Raw genomic sequence first — 20092 nt, 5'->3', positions numbered from 1 at the left:
CACCTCAAAACTTGACGTGGAACCATTGTCACCAGCTTTGGGTTTTACGTCGGAGTTATTTTCACCAGGCACCACACAAGCTTAACTGTTAGCTTTCTAGCTAAATGTTGGATAAAAATCTGACGGGCAAAAACTTCGAGTTTGTGTTCATCTATGCCACTAAAAGATCAATCAAACTCGACCGTCATGAAACCAGCAGTGGATGAGATGTTTCCTGAAGGCGCCGGACCCTACGTGGATCTGGACGAGGTTTGTTAGCTGACTGGCTAATTAGCTAATTAGCTTAGCTTGGTTATGTAAATAATGACCCATTCACATGCTAGGTAAAAATATATATTTTTAAAACAAATTCCTAGACCCTTACGTTAATGTCGTGTTTTTGACAGGCCTTTTCTGTCGTTTATTTTGCATTTATTTAATGGAGGTTAACTTTTAGCGTTAATCTACTTATTATTTATACATCAGAAACAGTTTATTTCCAGGTTCAGTAAAGGACACTTTACAGTTCTAGGGATTTGTCTTGATGTCAGGTGTAGACACAGAATCAAAGATATTAAGTCAAAGAGGATACAGAAATTAAAAAAAAAAAAGTAAAAACAAATCAAGTAGTGCAAGAGACCTTGGTGCAAGATGAGCAGAGCTGTTCAGCAGTTTCTTATGAAGAAACTGGTCCTGATGGAGCAGAGTCTGCCAGAGGGGAGGGACTGGAAGAGCACTTGTCTGGGGTCAGAGGGGTCGGCTGCAATCCTGACTGCAAGTCTCCGGGGTCCTGAAGTGATGGGAGGCTGCAGCCGATCACCTTTTCAGCAAACCAGACTGTGATGGAGGAAGTGAGAATCGATTCGATGATGGCTGTGTAGAAGTTCACCAGCATCCTAGCAGGGAGGTGGAACTTTCTTCAGCTGCCACAAGAAGTACAGCCTCCGCTGAGCCTGCTTGGTGAAGGAGCTGATGTCCTGCTCCCGCTTGAGCTCCTGGGTGATGGTGGTTCACAGGATGCCGAACGACTCGACAGAGGTCACAGGAGAGTCATGGAGGATGATTGGTGGGAGGAGGGCTGGGTCCTTCCTGAAATCTGCTGTCATCTCCACTGTCTTCAGAGCGAACAGCAGAGGGTCCAGAAGGAGGTCTGTAATGTCCTTGAAGTGTGACAAGACAAGTCGCTCAAAAGAGTCCTGTGATCCTCACCTTTTTAGAAACTGGAATAATCGCTGAAGTTTCAAAACGGGCTGGCTCGTGGCAGGTCTCCAGTGAGGTGGTAAAAATGTCTGAGAACACTGGAGACAGCTGGTTGGCACAGTGCTTCAGGGGGGGCACAGAGACCAGGTCTGCAGCTTTTTAACCATTTAAAATGTAGTCTAGTCACATCTCCCTCTTTGATGGAGAGAGGTGTGAGGGGTAGGGGGGATGTCAATGTCAGTGGTTTTGTGGGGGGGTATCAGGTATGTCCCATTGTATTTCAAAGCAGCAGTAAAATTCTGGCTGTGGGCCAAGTCATTCACAGAATGGGGGGCTCTAGGCGTGTAGTTGAAATTGCCTTAAACCTTTTCTACACAGAGGCAGAGCTGTTGCCGTTCCTTTCTCTCACCATGCTCTGATTTAGCTTTTATCACCTCCCTAAATCTCTTCTTGGAACATACATAGACATGTCAACATCAGTAAGACTTATGACTTATTATTTAAATTAATCTTTATATAGTTAGATTTCAAAGTCAGGGCTCGGTAGAGTAACTAACAACTGTAGCTACTTTGTAAAACAAGTTTATCAACATTGATGAAAAAGAAAGTGCAGTTTTAAAATAAAAAAAGAACATATACTGTCTTTGCAGAATTATGTTAAAGCACCACAGATACACTTGTGTAGATACAAGTATAACAGATACATTCACTTTTTTCTAGTCGTCTCTTTCTTGGGTTGAATTTGTGCCTCTGAGCTGCATGTTTGTTCTCTGGCAGGCTGGGGGAAGCACAGGACTGCTGATGGACCTGGCCGCCAATGAAAAGGCAGTTCATGCAGATTTTTTTAATGGTAAGGGTTTCTTTACATACGTTCAGCTCACCAAGTATTAGATTCACACTCAACAAACAGAGATGCTCAAAACTGTTCATTTAGATTTTGTTTGCACTTTGTCATTATGAGTCATTGAGTCTAGACACTTTTATCAATTTCTTTATCCACAAAACTACTGAAACCTGAATAGATACTTTCTGAAGCGACAGTAGAACTTTTAAAATGAAATTCTCCCAGGATTTGGATTCGATATATGGATTTGATCGTCTCTATCTCTGATTTTACAGTTGATTTTCTCAAAAGCCAGTCCCAGACAGCTTTTTTCACACCTTCAGCTGTAACAAACCTCTTAAATGATACAGGTATCGTTGCAAGTTATTTTTTCTGTCAGGTAATTTGAAGAGAACTGAGGAGTCTGTCATCTTCAAATAGGTAACTGTCAGTCAGAGCAGATTGAATCTATTAGCATGTGATTCTATTTCACTCCTGGGCATCAGTGTGCTGCTGGTTTCACAGCAGGAAATCACTTTACTGGCCCCAAAACATTCTTTGTACCCCCGCCTCTCTCTTTTACACACTGTGTTTTATAATGTAGCATGATCTCTGTCTTGAGGCGCTGCCACATCAAACAGCCACAACATATCGCCATATGCAACACAAATTCCTCACAGACTTCTCAGCAGGATGTGTTTTGTTTGAGGCTCATTTAGGATGGCAGCCTTTATTCCCCTCCGGTGTAGATGTGTACTGCTTAACTGTCTGTAGGGTTATAGATAGCAGCTCCCAGTGGCTGGCCTGCATTTAGAAAGGGATTTTTAATGTTCATTCATTTAAACAATCAGCGTCACACTGGCTCAATTCTCTCAAAGTAATGAAAGTAAATCTGCTAATTTGTGCTAATTATTCAACACCGCTGAGAAATATTGAGGCAACAGTGAAAAGATGATTTTAATATTGTCTTGGGATTTTCCAGAGCTTATACTTTCAATTAGCTTAACTAAACTGTGAAACTGCAAAACAGCACAATGAAACTGTTACTGCGAGTGGAACATAAATTAATCTATTTGCAAATGTTTGTGTATCATCAAGTGCAAGAATGTTTTAAAATACATTTCTTTGGGTAATATGGAATATTTCTACATTGATGCTCATATTTATTCATTAAGTCAACCAACCAAAGAGACACCTGAGAGCGTTAATGGATTGACAGCACACAGAAACCCCAGACTGGACCTTTCATAACTAATTTATATGTATATGGACACTCCTGCTTTTGGTCCGAGGCTGTTTGGTCCCTTTTGTTCCAATTAAACGAAAAATCTGACCTGCATGTAATATTGTAGACAATGAAGTGTTTCAGCATAACAATGCCACTGTGCACAAAGTGAGATCCATAAAGAAATGGTTTTTCCAGTCCCTGCAAAAAGCCCCCATCCCTGCCTCTTCACACTGTATGTCAGCTGATGCCAAACTGCAGTAGAGAAATGCTGAAGAGACAGTTAAAATAATTTAGAAGCAGTTCTGACATTGTAGTTTGTCAACTGCAGTGAACAACCACGTGGTTCCAGCCAGTACATACCTTAAGGATCTGCGTGCTTTTGCCCATGTAGCCTGTGTAGCTTACAGTTATAACAGGACAGAAATGTTGTCACCTGTGTATATTGTTGTTGTCTTTTTATGAAACCTTTTAAGACTAGTTTACTTACATATGCACAGTTTGGTCTGTGATGATACTGTGTTGGTTCAGTATCTACATTTAGAGCCCATTCCCTTCCTGGATATTAAGCAATTTGTTGATCAAATAGCTAATTGACAGAAATTCAATCAACAACTTAAACTAATTGACAAATCGTTTTAAGTGATATTTAAAACTGCGGAAATTGATCTACTTCCAGATTAAAAGAGGATTTACTGTCCTTGGTTTTTACACATCTGTAGACGTCACATTGGGTTCTATGAATATATGAAGATTATTTTTCAGTATTTTCTGACACGTCTTAGAGCAGAAGGTCAGACAAGGTAAATGAATGGCAGGTTAATTGATAATGAAAATAATTATTACCTGCAACTGACATTTTCACTTTTCCAGGAAAAATCTGTACCAGATATTTAACAGCAGCTCCCGGCCCCTCGGCATACATTTATGTCGATTTTAAATGTTCATTCATTCAAACAATCAGTGCAGTAGCTTCACCTTTTCACACTATTAAAAATAAAACTGCTAATTTGTACTAACTTGTGTTAATCAACACTATGGAGAAATATTCAGCCTATAGTGGAAAAACCATTGTAGTGTAAGTCTAGTTCTGAAGACTGAGGGTTTTTACACAGCTGTGCAAGTTTAAATGAACTGACTTCGAACATAGGCAATATAATCAAGCTGTTACTGCGAAAGCATGGATTCATATTTTTGTGTACAATTGAAAACAATTATTAGTAGTAGGCCAAGTTTTTATTTTAACAAGACAAATTGGGGCATTCAGTGCTGCAATTAAACACACACATATGCTGAAAGGATTTCAGCATATGACAGGAAACAGTGATACAGGTGATGCAGAACTTAAAAAAGGTCATTTTCCTTTAAGCTGTATTTTATTGAAACTAGCTGCAGAAACAGGATGTGGCACGCTATCATGCATGTTCATACTGTTCTCCTGCAGACCTTTGACCTCACAAACTGTCAGACCTACAGGAAAGACACTCTGCAGGATCCTCAGCAAGTGCATTCCCAGATCCTTATACTTTTATTACCCTGCACCTCTCAACCTACCAGCTTATAAGACCACTTTACAGAAAATGCCTGTCTTCCAGAAACATTTTAAATGCAGCTATAGTTCTGCTGTCCAGCCATTAAATGACTTTAGTTGATGTTTTGTTTTTTTGTTTTCCTTCCACAGATTTTGAGGATCTGTTTGACGATGATGACATCCAGTGACATGTCCTCAGAGGGATGATGGATGATCTTCAAACAACTCGACGGCTTTTCTTATTTTCCTCTACATTTTTTTGTGGAAAGCAAACCAGCCATTTACTGTCTAATGGCATACAATTTCCTGTCATAGTTATCCTGGTCTCAGGCTTTTTAAAAACATCCTTAAAAAGTCATCATTGGCTCCAGATGTTGTGAAATTCTTCAGATCCCAAAGATTCCTTCGTATATGGTATGAGCTTGTATCATGCTCATGTGTTTGACTGTTTCCAAACTGGATTGCAGGTTTCAGTGTGCTGGAAAACACCTGTCAACAGCGTAATTATACATATGATGGGCAGAGGCTCCATATGCTGTCGCCCTTTAACATGCTGCAGACGGTATATGATAAATGGTGGTCTGCTAAAATTACTTCAGTAATATTGCAGTACAGTATGTGATAGTCACACACAGTACATTCTTTGAGTTTGGCTTTATATCTGCAGTGTCTCCTGTTACGTCATGTACATACACGTACAGTAGTTCTGTGGTTGCATTTTGTGATAGACGTAGATAGACGACATAGTGTGTATGTGACACAGATCAAAAATCAGTAAATAGCACTTTTTTGTCTTTTGTTGACAATGTGTTTGTTCCAAACTTAATCGAAAGAAAAATCAGCAGATTAATCAATAATGAAAATAATCCATGGTATTGGTTTTCTGCTGATTGAAGTTTAAGATCGTTAAACTTTAGATTTTCTGTTTTAGCCTTTATCATGCAGTGCTCAAAGTGAGTGTGATATGATGGAACTAATAAACTACAGTATATAATACTAATTGGTTATGATACCTTTCAAAGAAGAGGTTTATAAATAGAAACCAATGCTCACCTTGTGTGTATGTGGTTTGTTACAGTACCAGTTTATAGCACACAGAGCTGCTACAGAGATGTTTGCTTGGCAACAGTATTTGTCATTCTCAGTGCATCAATAAAGTCTCATGTAGATTCAATTTTTTTTTGCTGTATAATGAGAGATTTTCATATCGGCACCAATGAGACTGGTCTCTAAAGGACAATAATATTTCCAGTTTTGAGGAAACAGCATATTGTGGTTTTATTACTATTCAGCACAAATTGGAAACTTATAAGATGCTTCTGAAGAACACAAAATGCAAACTGCAGGATTTTAATGGTTCACTGTACATATTCAGCAGAGCACAGAGCTGTGCTGTCAGCACAGAAATGTCCAACAGGCACTGCCTAGTGTGGGTTTTTACTGAGGTGCTCTAACATGAGACATTTTGTGGGTTCTTAGTCCAAATGTCTTTGAATTTGCTGTAAATGTTTCATGCACAGAAAAGAACGGACATATCTCCGGATGGTGGTTCTGCTTTGAGCTGCAGAAGACAACCATTTGTCTCGCTCTGTGACAGCACTAGTTATTCTGAAATGTGTAAATTGCAGTGATCATAGCCAAAGGCGAGTCATCACCGGTCATGCGAAAGGGACACAGAAAATGGTTACGACTGTACAAAAGCATCAAATTTTTAGATTAGTTCATTTGATTTAACAGACATTAGGTTGTATTGTATGCAATAGTAAACACAACCAGAGAGCACACCTTCAGTTACCTGGAAAGATGCTAAAGTAGTTAGTTAGTAACATGTCTTATGATTAAGATCAATTGTTGACACAGCTGATATTGAAAAGTAAAGTAGTTTGGTTGACTAATTTTAGCTAAAGTTTAGTCCATCTAGATAAAATTCAGAATGCATCATGTATTTTAGTTGCAGTTAGTTGTATGTTTTCTGGTTTCCATAACTTCTACAGGATACGTTTCACAGCCCAAAAGTTGGTCAGTCGACGTGGCATCTCAGCATCCTGTGTCAGACAAACAACAAAAGCACAACTGGCGGGTTGGTCCTACTGGCTCTGTAACGCACTGCAGCAGCCGTCTGCTTTGTACATCCCCACTTTAGAAACATGAAATGCAACGCTTGTTTTCTCATTGACGTTTTTGTGAATGTGACACTATGTTAGTAGACAGTAAGACTTGACAGTTGGACAGCAAGTTTAGAAACATAATCAAACAGAGATGGAGCAGCTCGGGCTGAGGTCGAGTGATGCACCACTGAAGTGAAATCAGTCACTTTACTCGCACGTTTGCCAATTTACTGTACTGATGCAACACAGTATATTTCTCAGACATGATGTAGCTTTTATACTTTTTCTGTCAATTTTGACTGACAGAGATGAAGAATAGAACCCTACTACTAGACCTTAGTATTATCTGGAAAGTACCATGTTTCCTCAGTGCCACCTCTGTGATAGCAACAGGCAGTACTTCCTCGAACTGTGTGGACAGAACAGCTTGCAGATTTTAGGTCTGCACCTACTGAGCTGTTTAAATATCAAATCTGAAAATCAACAAGTGGCTTAGATGCAACGTAACCTCACACAATGATCCCAAATTCCAAACCTGTGAGGAAAGAAACCCGGCACTAAATGGCACCTTGTTAATGTTTCTCCACCGACAGCAGTTGTGCTGCTCACCTCTCCTAATTACAGGACCCCTATTGGTCGGACGGATGGCAGCGCAGGAACCAATCCTGGAGGGCCTAACAGCGCCCGCAGCTGTATGACATGCCTTTTTGTTTTTAATGATCAAGGAGGCTCCTTAAAAATGTTTCCCTGCCCGTCCATCCCACACAGGGGGAGCAGAGAGGTAGCGACAGACTTGGATAGCTGCTGGATCCAGGGGTGTTCACAGGAGGTCACAGCTTCAGTACCTTTGCAGGTAAGGACCGATGTGAATGCTGCTAGTGCCAAAGTGTATACATTTATATAACATTTAAACATATACAGTGCATATATAGTCTCAGTGAAGTCCTCAACTTAACAAGCTATATTGAAACTATAGAAGACAGTTTCCATTTGTGAGCACAGAAGCTGTAATTGAGCATTGATCTGCGTAGTTATACAGAAGAACATTTCAAGCTTTTGCCACTTTCATTGTTCAGTTTTGTCGCTTTATTTGATATTCTGATATGTAGAACTTGTTTTTATTTTTCTTCAGTAATCCCTGAAAAGCTCCATTACAGCCCACCATCAATCCTTTCTATTGTCTTGGTATTAGCCAGTCAAATAAAAGCTCTCTCTTTGTTCAAAGTACATTGTCTTCTTGTGGATTTCCATATTTAACAGTTAGCTGGAAAACACTCCACAAAACCACCAAGATGCAGGGATCAATCCAAGTCTAGTTCCGTTGTAGTGTTAGAGTTTAATGCCAGAAATTCATTCTGCTGATACATTAACACTGAATATTGTTTCTCTTTTCCCAGAAAATGGCACGTGGAGGACGGCCGTCACTCTCCCTGATCCACACAGGATTCCTGTTAGCGATTGTTTTATTGCCAGGTGAGAGGTTTATCTACACTTTTATGAAGTCTCTGTCACAACCGTTTCATTGGCAGATGGAAAAGTTTCTCTCCGACTTTCTGAGTTCACATTCTACTATCACACATAAATTAAATTAGTATGTATGTTGTTTCCTTTTGCATTAAAAGGATTTTCAGATGCATGTGTATAAACTAAAAGTAGTCAGGTTAGATACAGTACATTGGAAATACAATAGGTATTACCAGATACCAGATATCAGTCTGTTTGCATTTTTGCTGGTAATATTTCTGTAAACTTACTTATGTTGGAATCAACACAGGACTTTTATTGTAGTGCACTGTATTTACTTAATTAAAAGATCAAAGTGCGTCTTCCTGCCATAGTTGTTGGTGTAAAATGTGCGAGACTAAGCTTAATTAGGAGAATTTGGTTTTATGACTTCAGTATTTCTAAAATCCATGTTATAGCCTCAGGCACTGGCACATTAAACTATGGCACAGCGTTATTAAGACACCATTACTCTTATCTCTTTAACAATAAAGTATCCCGTCCTGTTGATGGCAAGAACGGCTTTAAGTACTACTAAATCTTTCCAGCCATAAAAAGACATTCATCCTTGTTCCTTTGGGAGATTTTCCACATTAATAAATGAGAATGACTAGAGGTTTCTGCCACAATCATCTGACTCTGCAGTTTTCTCATTGTCATAAACATCAGAAGGAAACTCCTGGTGGAGATATGTACAGACGTGCCCCCTCCCACCTCTTGCTACCTTTACAGTGTATTGGTAATTGGTTTGTGTGAGGCCCCACTCTTTGTAGTTTTACAGGTTAACTTGAAGGAGGCCCCCAGTAGATGCACAAATTCCACCGGTTTGATTTTAAAGACTAACTGAGGGTATATGGAGCTGCGTAGGGGTCTGGTGGAGGAGGAGGAGGAGGAGGGGTGCATGGTGTTTAAATTGCAGGATGCTGCCTGTGCCGGGGCGCCAGGGCTCCAGCACCTGCCGGGTTTCACCCAAGGGCTAATTAATAGGTCAGCATTTTCCCTGATGTTCAGTGAAAGCTCAACATCTGGTCCTTGTCTGCTAATGTTGCTGCTGCTGTTAATGTGGCTGCTGTTTGTATTTTACAGAGTTTCTGGGGGCTGTTCCAGTGGAGCTGCACAAGGAGGTTGACGGTGAGGACCAGATACGTGTCATGTAGACACGCTGGCTTTTCAGTCACTGAAATCACTAAACATTGAAAAGAACATATTTTCTGTAAACCTGCATCATTCAACAACAATATGAAAAATTATTATTCTTATCAAAAAAGACTCCTCTTACTGTTAATACCAAACTAGGATCATTGTGATGACATAACAGTACGTGTTTTATTACACAACCTCAATAATACAACAAAACCTTCATCATCTTATAAATGTATGAATTCTGGCATCACCGTCCACACTTACTTACGTCTGTGCGTCTTTGGCTGCAGCATTGGATGATGTGAAAGCCGAGGCAATGGCCGACCTGAAGACACGTAACAGGAGGAACGCCCACTTCCTGACTTTGCCCCAGTTCCAACGTGTGCCAGATTTCTGGGGATGGTACAAATACTTCATGGACAGCAACAACCAGGAGGGAGTGAGTGGATTTGTTTCTCATTAATTATTCAGTTTCTTCTGGCCATGAATCCAGTTATGAAACACTCTCTTCTTCTAAAAATGAGGCAACTATTTTGCATTACTAGTTTGTGTTTAAGTACAGCTAAGTTTTTGATTAGAGAATAAACGGTTTATGCTGGAAAAAGGAACATTGGAAATTTGATGTCGATCTAACTTCTGTATCACTCAGACAATGATTATATAAAGGTTTTAATAAGCCATTACTGTGTTAATATGTTCAGACACATTTCATTGCAGGTCATGTATTAGTACCAGTGAGTACCAGCTCTGTGGTTTACGAATCAGGCCGTATGGTTTCAGTAATAAGACATTGAGCTGGAAAAGTAAACATAGTGTATTCCTGAACAGATCATTTGTCTGCTAGTGTTTTCTTGGGGATTCAGTGTCTATTTAATCCTCTTGTTTAGGTTGAGGATCTGGATCGTTTGTACATGAACTACCTGCAGAACAAGCACAGGTCAGAGGACAGTCCCAACTTTAACCATTACCTCGAGCATCTCAGTGAAGTCTACAAGAGCTGTGCGAATTCTGATGATCCAGATTGCATCGCAGAGTCGACCAGCAAGCCAAAGGCCGCAGTGGTGATGCCTGCCCACATTAAGTCAGCACCCGTTGCAATGTGTAACCCCTACATCGACCCCTACTGCCTCTTCCCCCTCGTCCCCAAAGTTGCAGAGCCTGGGCCTGCTCCAGCTCCAGCCAACGTGCCAGCCCCGATCCTCACCCCCATCCTGCCTGTGCCCCTGAGGAGCCCCACTGGCTACTATTACTACGCCCCGGTCCTGGAACCCTTCCTGAGCGGTGAGCAGAGAAGTGAGCTGCTCAGGATCTGCAACCCTGAGGATGTGGAGTGTCTGCAGTATCACCTGAGGGCAGCTTACGGCTACCGCCCTGCCTCTGGCCCAGCTCCATCCTACGCTGCTCTCAAATGTGACCCCAAAGACCCTTACTGCATGCCCCTGCTCGTCCAGAAGGCCCCTTCCGGCTTCTACCACCTGCTTAACCCCACCTGCAACCCAGCAGTTGATCCGCTGTGCGTGAGTAATGTTGCTGCTCCTGCTCCCCTTGCTGCTGCAGAGGCCCCTAAAGAGCAACACTGCAACCCCCTGTTTGACCCTGGCTGCAACCCCCTGACTGCCACCAAGCTGTCCGGCCTCACCAAGCCCGTTCTGGAGTACGCCCCCAGGGATGAACCTGCACCTCCTGCTTCCCCTCTGTCCTGCGACCCTCGCTTCGACCCATACTGCATTCTGGCAGCTGCTGCTGCCCTGAAGAACCCCCCGCCACCAAGCCCCGAGCACCAGGTCTGAATTTGAAGTCCTGCTTCTAGGATTGAAAAGTTCAGTGTTTGACTAACCTAGTGTGACCCTTGTCTCTTTCTTTTCATTAGTTTTGTTAAATAATGTAGTGAAATGAAATGGGTGTTTCATAATGCTTGCTGTCTTTAATCATCTGCTTTGCATCTGTTTGAACCAAACCACAAATCAATCCAATAATCAATCAACCAGGTCCGTTACAAGCTTGGCGTCCGTGGCAAGACCAAGGAGGGCTTCGACTGTTATGTGCACTATGACAAAGACTGCACCCCAGTGAGGTCTGAACCCGAGGCGAAGGCTGACATCAAGGCTCCAGCCAAGCCCTTCTGCCATCCATTTGACCCCAACTGTGGCAAGTTTTCTTCACGGTCCAGCGCTGAGGCACCGAAGTCTAGCAAGGATGGCATAATCCTGCCTGACCCTGACTGCGACCCAGAGTATGACTACAACTGCCGCCTACGTCGCGCTGAGCCTGCTGCTGAGAACAAAGCTGCCGATGAGCCTGCCAGGGAGGCCACTGCCCCACAGTCTGCAGTCCCACGCTTTGAAGACTTCCTCAGAGGCGTCATGAGCAAGTACAAGTAGATTTCAGAATACAATGACACCAGAATCAACACTTGTTATATAATCTAACTTGCAGAACCTTCCACAATTCAAATACAGAACCATCAAATAAATCTGAACAAATTGCAGCTTAAATTCTGAACCTGACTTCTCTGTTCAGTCTGTTTAACAAAGGAGGAGCAGTTAATGAGGGCCAAGCAACATTATGTGAAATGTGGATTAAATACTTCAAGTAAGTATGTTTGTAGAAAGGAGACGTATGTATAGACGTGTGGTAGAATAGGCATAGTTTAGTATTTGTGTCAGTGGGCAAGAATTCCTCTGTTGTACATTGTTTTTTTTTATTCTGTATTTAATGTTGTTTTCCACAATTTGCTCTTACTCCAAACTTCAAACATTATCTGTTCAGTTTTTATGAAGTTCTAAATAAAACAGTTTGAAAACCACATACTGAGGTTTTGTTTTCAGCCACGTTCGAAGAACCTTACTCTGTAAATGCACTTAGCATCTCGGCACGTCAGTCTCCAGCGGTTCTAGTCGGGCCGAGTGCCAGCTGGCAAGTTGTGGCTTCACCAATTAATGCTCCACCGCTATAAAAGTAGCTTCTTGTTGCTACATCTGCACATTTTATGTTCACACATTACAAAGAAAATGTTTTGTAGTACATCATGCTGCAAGACTACTAATCAGTTAGAGATCTATTATATAGATTTAAATTTAGGTATTGAAGATAAAACCATTGCTTAATACTTCCTTTAATATTCTGGTATTTTAGCTTTTCATGAAAGTGATAGTAGATGTACAGACAGGATATATAAGGTATTTTGGGAAGGTAATAATGAGTTTTTGGAGCTGCACAAGGGAATATTTACTCAGCAGTGTGTTTCAATATTGTCTAATCTGGGATAAGAGTTAATTTATGGAGTGAAATTATAAAAACCCTGATAGCCCCACAGATATGAAGTTTTTTTTGCACACGTTTCAAACTCTTTGCTGCCAATATTGTAATTTAATGATGTAAATGTAGATTTCCTGTCCAGTAGTATTGTCTTCATAGACAGGAGCCAGCAAGAGCAAGTAATCCCAAACGGTGTTGTCACTTAAAATCCAAATTTGTTGTCATGGGACGGAAAATTGAGCTCCTACAATATGACACAACACTGTTGCACAAGCGATCGTGTGACAGTAAAAAAAATAAATAGAGAAATTGGTAGTATATACAGAGCCGTGTGTGTGTCACATTTAGGTGTAGCAGATGCACAGTAAGCAGTTCAAGTTCAACCGCAAATTAACTTTGGTGGCTTTGAGTTATATTTTTCTTTAAGAGGTATTGAGTAACATACTGTGCGATTTTCTCCTCCAGAGCTGAAAATTTATATTTTAGAAATAAACTGCAGCCGTGGGCTACTAGGACTGGAGTCTGCTTTTCAACGGCCAACTTTTTAGCAGCTCCAGTGCACAGCAGTTGCCTGAAGGAGACGAACACTGCTGCTGCTGCTGCTGCTGCTGACAGTTTTAGAGGCAGACAACACACAGCCGAGCCCAGTAATGACTACCTTAACACAACATGCACTAAAGAAAACCTCATGGAAGTATGTTCGTAATTGTAGCTGTTGGCCTGTAAAGTTTGGACCTGTGCTGAGTGCTCCAGCTGTACTGACGTTTAAAGCTGTCTGAAGCAACACAAAGTCAGAGCTGTCCACTGTGCTTCATTGTATTTTACACTGATCAGCTCAAAAGTTCTCAGTTGCTGCAATTTAGTGTAAGAAATGACGCACAGGAGGCTTAAATCTTTTTGAAGTGCAACTCCTTTGATTTGTGTTGTGAACCTGTCCAGTGCTTTGTTCATTTTCTTTGCACATTATATATTTTTCTTGTTGCTTTATACAACTATAAGCAGGAATATACCTCAGCTGACTTAATGATGCATTCAGTACATTTTTATTTACAATAGGAGTGTGCTCATTGCAGTTCATTATGTGTTGGTATCAATCATTCCCCTGTGCTGCATGTACTTCTTCATGGCAAGAAATATAGCAGTGATCTGATCATTTTTGCTTTAGTCGAATGTGCCATTTGAATCAAATCATTTTAAACAGGTTTCCCTTTTTTAAAAGGAAACTTAATAATTACTCTGCCTCAAGATATTTATTTGCTGGTTTTATTTGAGTGTGATGCTTCATGTTTACATGCAGCTTCCAGCAGGTGGTGCTGGGAAATTGTGAGGTTGTCAGTGCTTCAGTTAATGGTTGACTGTCAGTATTTACCTGCTGTCACAACAGTGTGACTGAATAAATCTGCCTCCATCACACTCTAATTGTCATAGGTGTTTTAATAAAAGTCAAAGTCTGACTGGCAGCTAATAGAAAAGTCAGACGAAACACACAGAAACATTCACAGTCAATACATCGTCCTTAATTAAGCAATCTCAGAGTTTGTTTCAGCTAGACTACCTCCTCTGTCATACAAGCAAAACATTTTTTTATCTAAACTATACAGAACAATTCATCAAAGATGGAAGTTTGATTTCTTTAGGTGAGATATGTAAAAGCTGTGTCATTGTTAAAAATTGAATTTCATCAAAGGTCGTCTCGGGGGAGAAGAGATCAAACAGTGTGAGGAGGAGAAAAAGAAAATGTTTGGAATCAATTTCACGCCTCCGTGAAGAATAATTGCTGTGGATTTTAAACATTATGATATTAAGATAAGTGTCTTTCAGCTTGTCACAGCGGAACGCATTTAGTCTAATGGTTTATCACGGCTGCCTGTTTTGTGTTAATTACTAAATAACTGATAAATTAATGTGCCATTATATTTTTTTCCTGTGTGTGACTGAGAATCATAGATAGATAGATAGATTACAGGATTTAAACATTGTGCTATCGGTGTATTGGTGCCAGGTGCTGTACCAGAGGACACCCTCTGAGGTCCTGAGCTGGTGGACTGAGCTGGAGATGAGTGTGGTTTTCTGTGCTGGTTGAAGTTGGTGGCCTTTGGAGTCGAATAAAAATGCTTATCTCTCCAGCTATAGGCCAAAGCAGCAAAATGAAGAATGGAATTTCATTTTCTTTGCCTTGTCCTGAGTATTGCTTTTTATATGAGTGAGGCAATAAAGTGAAAAGGTACACTATATAGCCATAAACTGACAGGGGCTTGTATAGCAATCTGTAGGGACCCTGTACTTGTGCTACAAATGATAATTATGTTTTGTGAACCGCTCTCTGGTCTCCGCATTATTTTTCTATTTCAGAGAGATGATGGAAAATGCAAATGATTAACAGCGCGGGAGACAAAAAAGTTGTGTGAGAAAGTGAGTGTGACAGGCAGAGATAGTGAGTCATTTGAAAGGTCAGCACTGTATAAGCTGTCAGTGTAGGGGACTTATTGCATATAGATGCATTTTCTGCTGTAACTGATTTAAAGTAGAGGTTACTTAAGGGTAATTTAGTTCGTGCTGGTTTCACGGTGTGTGAAAACAACACTTTAATTCTTAAAAAATGCCATAGAGTTTAGATAATTCACAATTTGTAGCATATGCCCAGGTCTGGCGCACACGAATATAAATGTTGTGATGTTAATAATTCAAATTGAAGTTGATGGTTTTTAATTTGTAATTTTATGTGTCAGTTCCTTTTTTTGCACCAGTGCGGTTGAACCAATAAAGCTGCATCTCTGTTATCGCATTATTCTCAATGTTCATTGTATTTCCAGTCAGTGATCGGTCACAGCAGGACCACAAACACAGAGAGAAACCCCACAGATATTCTCTGTGCTTCTTCTGGTCCCTTAATCTATTCACCTGCATAAACAGTTCCTCTTACAAAATCACCTTCTACAGAGAAAAACACAAGCCCGCAGCTGCATATGGGAGAACTGTAATTGCATCAACACATTTTAGGAGCTACTGTCAAGGACAAGAAAGTAATGTTGTTGTTTGATCACATGGATAAAGTAATTATCCAGTTACCGCTTCAGTTTTTCATGTTTGATGTGCAGCTTAGAGCTACTGTACCACATTTTAGTGACTGTCTGTGGGAGTGGGACCATACAGAGCTAAGGTCTGAAAGCTTTTATTAACTTGTCATTGTTTTTGTATGACATCTATCCTGCTTGTTTCTTTTGGGAACCTGCTAATGCTGGATAGCCATGGTACGTTTAATGACATTTAATGATACAACAACAGCAAAATACCACTAGGATTAGACAAAAGCATCAAAACAAATTAAAATGACATATTAGATAGTAATAGATAAAAATATAAAAGACAAAAAAGAGAATAAAATGTAGCTAGACTCAGTTAGATAGCAGCTCGGCAAATTGAGAGATTTTCAGCAACAGAAAGATCTTTGTTCCTTCAAAGGTCAACTTTAAAAAGAGTTTATAGATCAACAGCATATGTTTGCATGCCACAGTTTAAATGTAGAGTAAAGAGTTATGGTTACAGCTATTTCTAAATATTTACACCATGTTTCAAATCTGTTGTTTCTGCTTCTCAAATTGCCCTGTTGAAGACTGAACACCACTGGGCAACTCAATCTGCAGAGCAAGTCCATGACATGTAGTCAAAGACTCAAGAAATGATTGAGTTGGACCTTTTCAAGCTATTGTTCTTGGTTTTAACTTTGGAGTTGATGGCCTTTAAATAAATAAACAGTGCAACAGACCAGCAGAATTACAAAACAGGGATTGGTAACATCTCTCATCCATCACTCTTTCCTCTTATACAATATCTCCCACAGAAAAAGAAGATATTGATAGTTGTCAGCTGATCTGATCAAAGTTGGCTGGCCACTTCTTTAATTCATTAACCGCATTGTGCATGGTCTTTCAGATGCAATCTATCCTTGAATAACAGAGATCTGTCTTGACAGTCTTTGTCATCGATCTGTTGCAGCTTGGGTAAACCTGGAGACGCCTGCCGCTCGTCAGCGTTGAGTCACACCAAGATGAACGAGGACAGAGGAGGGAGGGTGAAGAAGACGGAGCAGGAACGAAGGAACGCTATGGTTTATGTTGGATATTTGCTCAAAGATACAGTGAGCAGAGAGAGTGAAGACCAGAGACGGAGAAACCTAGACACAGGCAAACACACATGCACAGATGGAGACTTACAGAGAGACTGACAGGAGGGAGCAAAAGAGCAAATGTGGGAAGGAAACTGACAGATGTACAGACAAACAAACTGTGGGAGCAGTGGTGAATGAGTCAGAGGCAGCTCTGGAGTGCTGGTGAAGAAATGACCACAAAATAGAAGCACTGAACTCCATTATTGTTATTCAGCCGGCACTCCTCTGGGTGCGGTGGACAACGATTTTAGCTGACTTGCTACAAACACAGCTCCTCGCTAAGTCTTGGCCTTGGAGTCTGCGAGGGAGACCGGGACGTTGTGGGAGTTTTCTCTGCTGCTTAAGTCAGCACGGGCGAGGTTTGTGCTGACTGCGGCTCGGCGAGGCCTCGGCATGCTGCACCACCAGAGAGCAAGAGAATATCATTACCTCCAATCAAACCTGCACTCCATGAATGGCAATGAGGAAAAAAAGAAAGAGAGCCGGTGAATAAGACAGATGAAATTAACTGTGTACAATGGTTAACCACTGTTGCACTACCTGAGTCTGTACTGCACTGTGTGGATTCAGCACACGGAGGCCGTCTGCAGTCTGTTCATCAAAAGTTTAAAATTAAATGCATCAGAACAAGTTTTCAGATGTTCCTTGTCTGCCTGTTAGAGAATTAGCTACATTTTGCACTGTTTGGACAAAAATCCCAGATAAAATCTGCAAATATAGTAAAGACGCTCACCGAAGACAGCAAACACAGTTACAGTTCACACAGTATTACTGTTGCATTTGATGTTCTGCTTGTTGAACAAGCCATAGTCAACAGCAGAGAGCTTGTTTGCTGGCAGAGCTGCATTGGAAAATTATATGTGCTCTAGCTTAGAGTTGCATAGAACAACTCTGCATTAACATAATTTAAAACACAACAAGGAGGTAGGGAGAAGTCAGAAATGCTTCTGGCTTCTGGAGAGCTGTGAATTTTCCTTCAGCAGCATCAATACATCAACTCAGTTCAAACATAAAAATAAGATCTTCAAAACTTGAATGGTGCTGTGCGCACATTCAAGTGTGTAAATTATTTTTCATGTTATTGCATAAAAAGGCATTGATGCCATCAAAGTTCTTCTCTGCCTCACGGTTTATTTATAATTTTGAGTTTCCTGCTTTTACAAAACAATAAGTGTGGGCCCTCACTAGTCCCTTTATTTAAATCTCCTTTTTAAACAACTCATAGAGAAAACTGATTTCCATAACAGATGAAATATGATGTGAATTACTGCAAATAACAGATTTCTAGGAGTTTTTACTGTCTGTTAAAACTTGTTTTCTTTTTTTCCTTTTTCCTCTTAAAGCGTTTTAAAAGCATGTGAGGACCCCGGTGGATACTGAGCCCTGTGGAGCTCAGTCATATTGACCATTATGGATGGAAAGTTACACACACACACACACACACACACACACACACACACACACACACACACACACACACACACACTCACTGAGCAATTGCTTTGAAGCATCTGCTGCCTATCAGTATGAATTTCTCATAGTTGCTACATCTTTAACTGTTGGACTCTTGGCTTGGTTGGAAGCCGACTTCACAGGTCAGACTCTCTACATTTCTTTGACCCAAATACTCTCAGATTGCTGTCGAACATGCCACAAGCTTTATGCTGAACACAGACTTGTGCAGTGAAACCCTCTGCGGGGGTTTCAGGCTTCCACTGGATACACCACACCTCCTATAATGGAAGGTGTATTTTATTTTACTGTACATGCTGACAGGAAAAAACAGCAGTCTTTGCCTTGGGTGTTGCTTTTGTATAAAAAAATAAAAAAGAGGGAGAAAAATCGGGGTTAAAAAACATATTTCCACTGAAAGATTATGGCCAGTATAAGCAGAAAGTAGATGGCTCACATTCTGTAGTCTCTTGTTCCTTGTCTCCGGCCTTTTGAAGTTCACAGCACATTTACTGAAGGTCAATAGTTTGCTGCAGCAGAGTGGAAGAGAAAGAGAGCAGAGATGACATGTCCTTTGTCTGCGAAGCCCACAACCATCATGTTTGTGAGGCAAGCAACCTTGAAAGAATAGACTCCCAGTGTTTTCCTTCTGTTTCACTCACAACTGGATAACTTATTCAGTGCCCCTGAGGACCGCACGTGATGTATCTTACTTTTCTTTCTCCTGATGAAAGGTTTTACTGTTACACCAGAAGAGTCTCAATATTACAAACTGTGCACAAATGTGGGATTAGCTTGTCCTCAGGTGGGACAGGTGCAGATCAGATGTAGTTCATGTGCAAGAAGCGAGACGACACTAGAAAACAATGATAAGTGGCATACGTTTTGCGTTTTTGTTGGCTGTCTTCTAAAGATGTGGACAACAAATAGCCTGCTATTAGTTATTAGCCCTGCACAACACAGGTCTGCTCCCAAGAGAGACACGCCAAAGAGGTGGAGGTGCAGAGCTAAGATAAACAGAGAGACTCTCCTTAGTAAAAATGGCAAATCCCTGGGGTCGATCATGGACCATAATGGGACGTAGCTGATTGAACTTTAAGTTTTCCAGATAGTGATGGTGGACAGACAATTGAGGCTGCTCCACCCGCCGTGTGTTTGGAGGAAAGCTGCTGCAGGTTCTGCTGCGATCAGACTTTGGATTCTGTGAGATAACTGCAGAGTGATTAGAACTGAAGGCACCTGCCCAGTGTCACTGCTGCCTCTCACGGACTAACATACATCTCACCCCCTTAATTACGTTTCATTGGTTCTATCACTACTGTTATTGATCTATCATCTACCTTTTTGCTGTAGTCTGGATTTATTCTGTTCTTGAGCTTTTTCTGTTCTACTGCTGCGACACCTGAAAGTCAGTTTAACATATAAATAAAATTAAGCAAACAAGATATTTGCTAGATCAGAGCCAGGCTGGTTGCTTCCCCTCCATTGTAAGTCTTCATGCTAAGCTATCTCTGTGAGCTTTGTATTGAACAGATGAATGAAAGTGGTATTTTCACTCTAACATTTAACTATTTCTTTAACAATTACCTGGGAATAGCAAGAACACACTAAATGACACAAAAACCCTGCACTTTTCCTCTCCAGTCTCTCCCACTCAAAATACCTTGACAGCTTTTTTAATGTACCGTCTGTGCTGCAGTTT

The 20092-nt window shown here is 40.9% G+C and overlaps 2 protein-coding genes across 2 annotated transcripts; both read left to right on the top strand.

The window, feature by feature from the left end:
* Positions 1 to 25: 25 nt before the first annotated feature.
* Positions 26 to 5758, top strand: LOC113172407 (COP9 signalosome complex subunit 9). The gene is made up of 3 exons (XM_026375363.1): positions 26 to 249; positions 1957 to 2029; positions 4909 to 5758. The coding sequence occupies exons 1-3, from the start codon at positions 154 to 156 to the stop codon at positions 4944 to 4946; spliced, it is 207 nt and encodes a 68-aa protein (XP_026231148.1). The 5' UTR covers positions 26 to 153; the 3' UTR covers positions 4947 to 5758.
* Positions 5759 to 6020: 262 nt separating this feature from the next.
* Positions 6021 to 12274, top strand: and2 (actinodin2). The gene is made up of 6 exons (XM_026375362.1): positions 6021 to 7719; positions 8264 to 8339; positions 9456 to 9500; positions 9803 to 9951; positions 10400 to 11296; positions 11501 to 12274. The coding sequence occupies exons 1-6, from the start codon at positions 7561 to 7563 to the stop codon at positions 11891 to 11893; spliced, it is 1719 nt and encodes a 572-aa protein (XP_026231147.1). The 5' UTR covers positions 6021 to 7560; the 3' UTR covers positions 11894 to 12274.
* The last annotated feature ends 7818 nt before the right edge of the window (positions 12275 to 20092 follow it).

Source organism: Anabas testudineus, chromosome 17, assembly GCF_900324465.2.
Source record: "Anabas testudineus chromosome 17, fAnaTes1.2, whole genome shotgun sequence".
NCBI classification, from domain to species: domain Eukaryota; kingdom Metazoa; phylum Chordata; class Actinopteri; order Anabantiformes; family Anabantidae; genus Anabas; species Anabas testudineus.
Note: the sequence above shows the minus strand (reverse complement) of the source record. Positions and strands in the feature narration are given on the sequence as shown.

Bases quoted from the DNA above. Each gene is read 5' to 3' on its own strand.
- and2 (XM_026375362.1), top strand. From the start codon at position 7,561: ATGACATGCCTTTTTGTTTTTAATGATCAAGGAGGCTCCTTAAAAATG. The intron at 7,720-8,263 runs GTAAGGACCGAT...CTCTTTTCCCAG, and splicing joins CAGCTTCAGTACCTTTGCAG to AAAATGGCACGTGGAGGACG. The intron at 11,297-11,500 runs GTCTGAATTTGA...TCAATCAACCAG, and splicing joins CACCAAGCCCCGAGCACCAG to GTCCGTTACAAGCTTGGCGT.
- LOC113172407 (XM_026375363.1), top strand. From the start codon at position 154: ATGCCACTAAAAGATCAATCAAACTCGACCGTCATGAAACCAGCAGTG. The intron at 250-1,956 runs GTTTGTTAGCTG...GTTCTCTGGCAG, and splicing joins CCTACGTGGATCTGGACGAG to GCTGGGGGAAGCACAGGACT. The intron at 2,030-4,908 runs GTAAGGGTTTCT...TTCCTTCCACAG, and splicing joins TCATGCAGATTTTTTTAATG to ATTTTGAGGATCTGTTTGAC.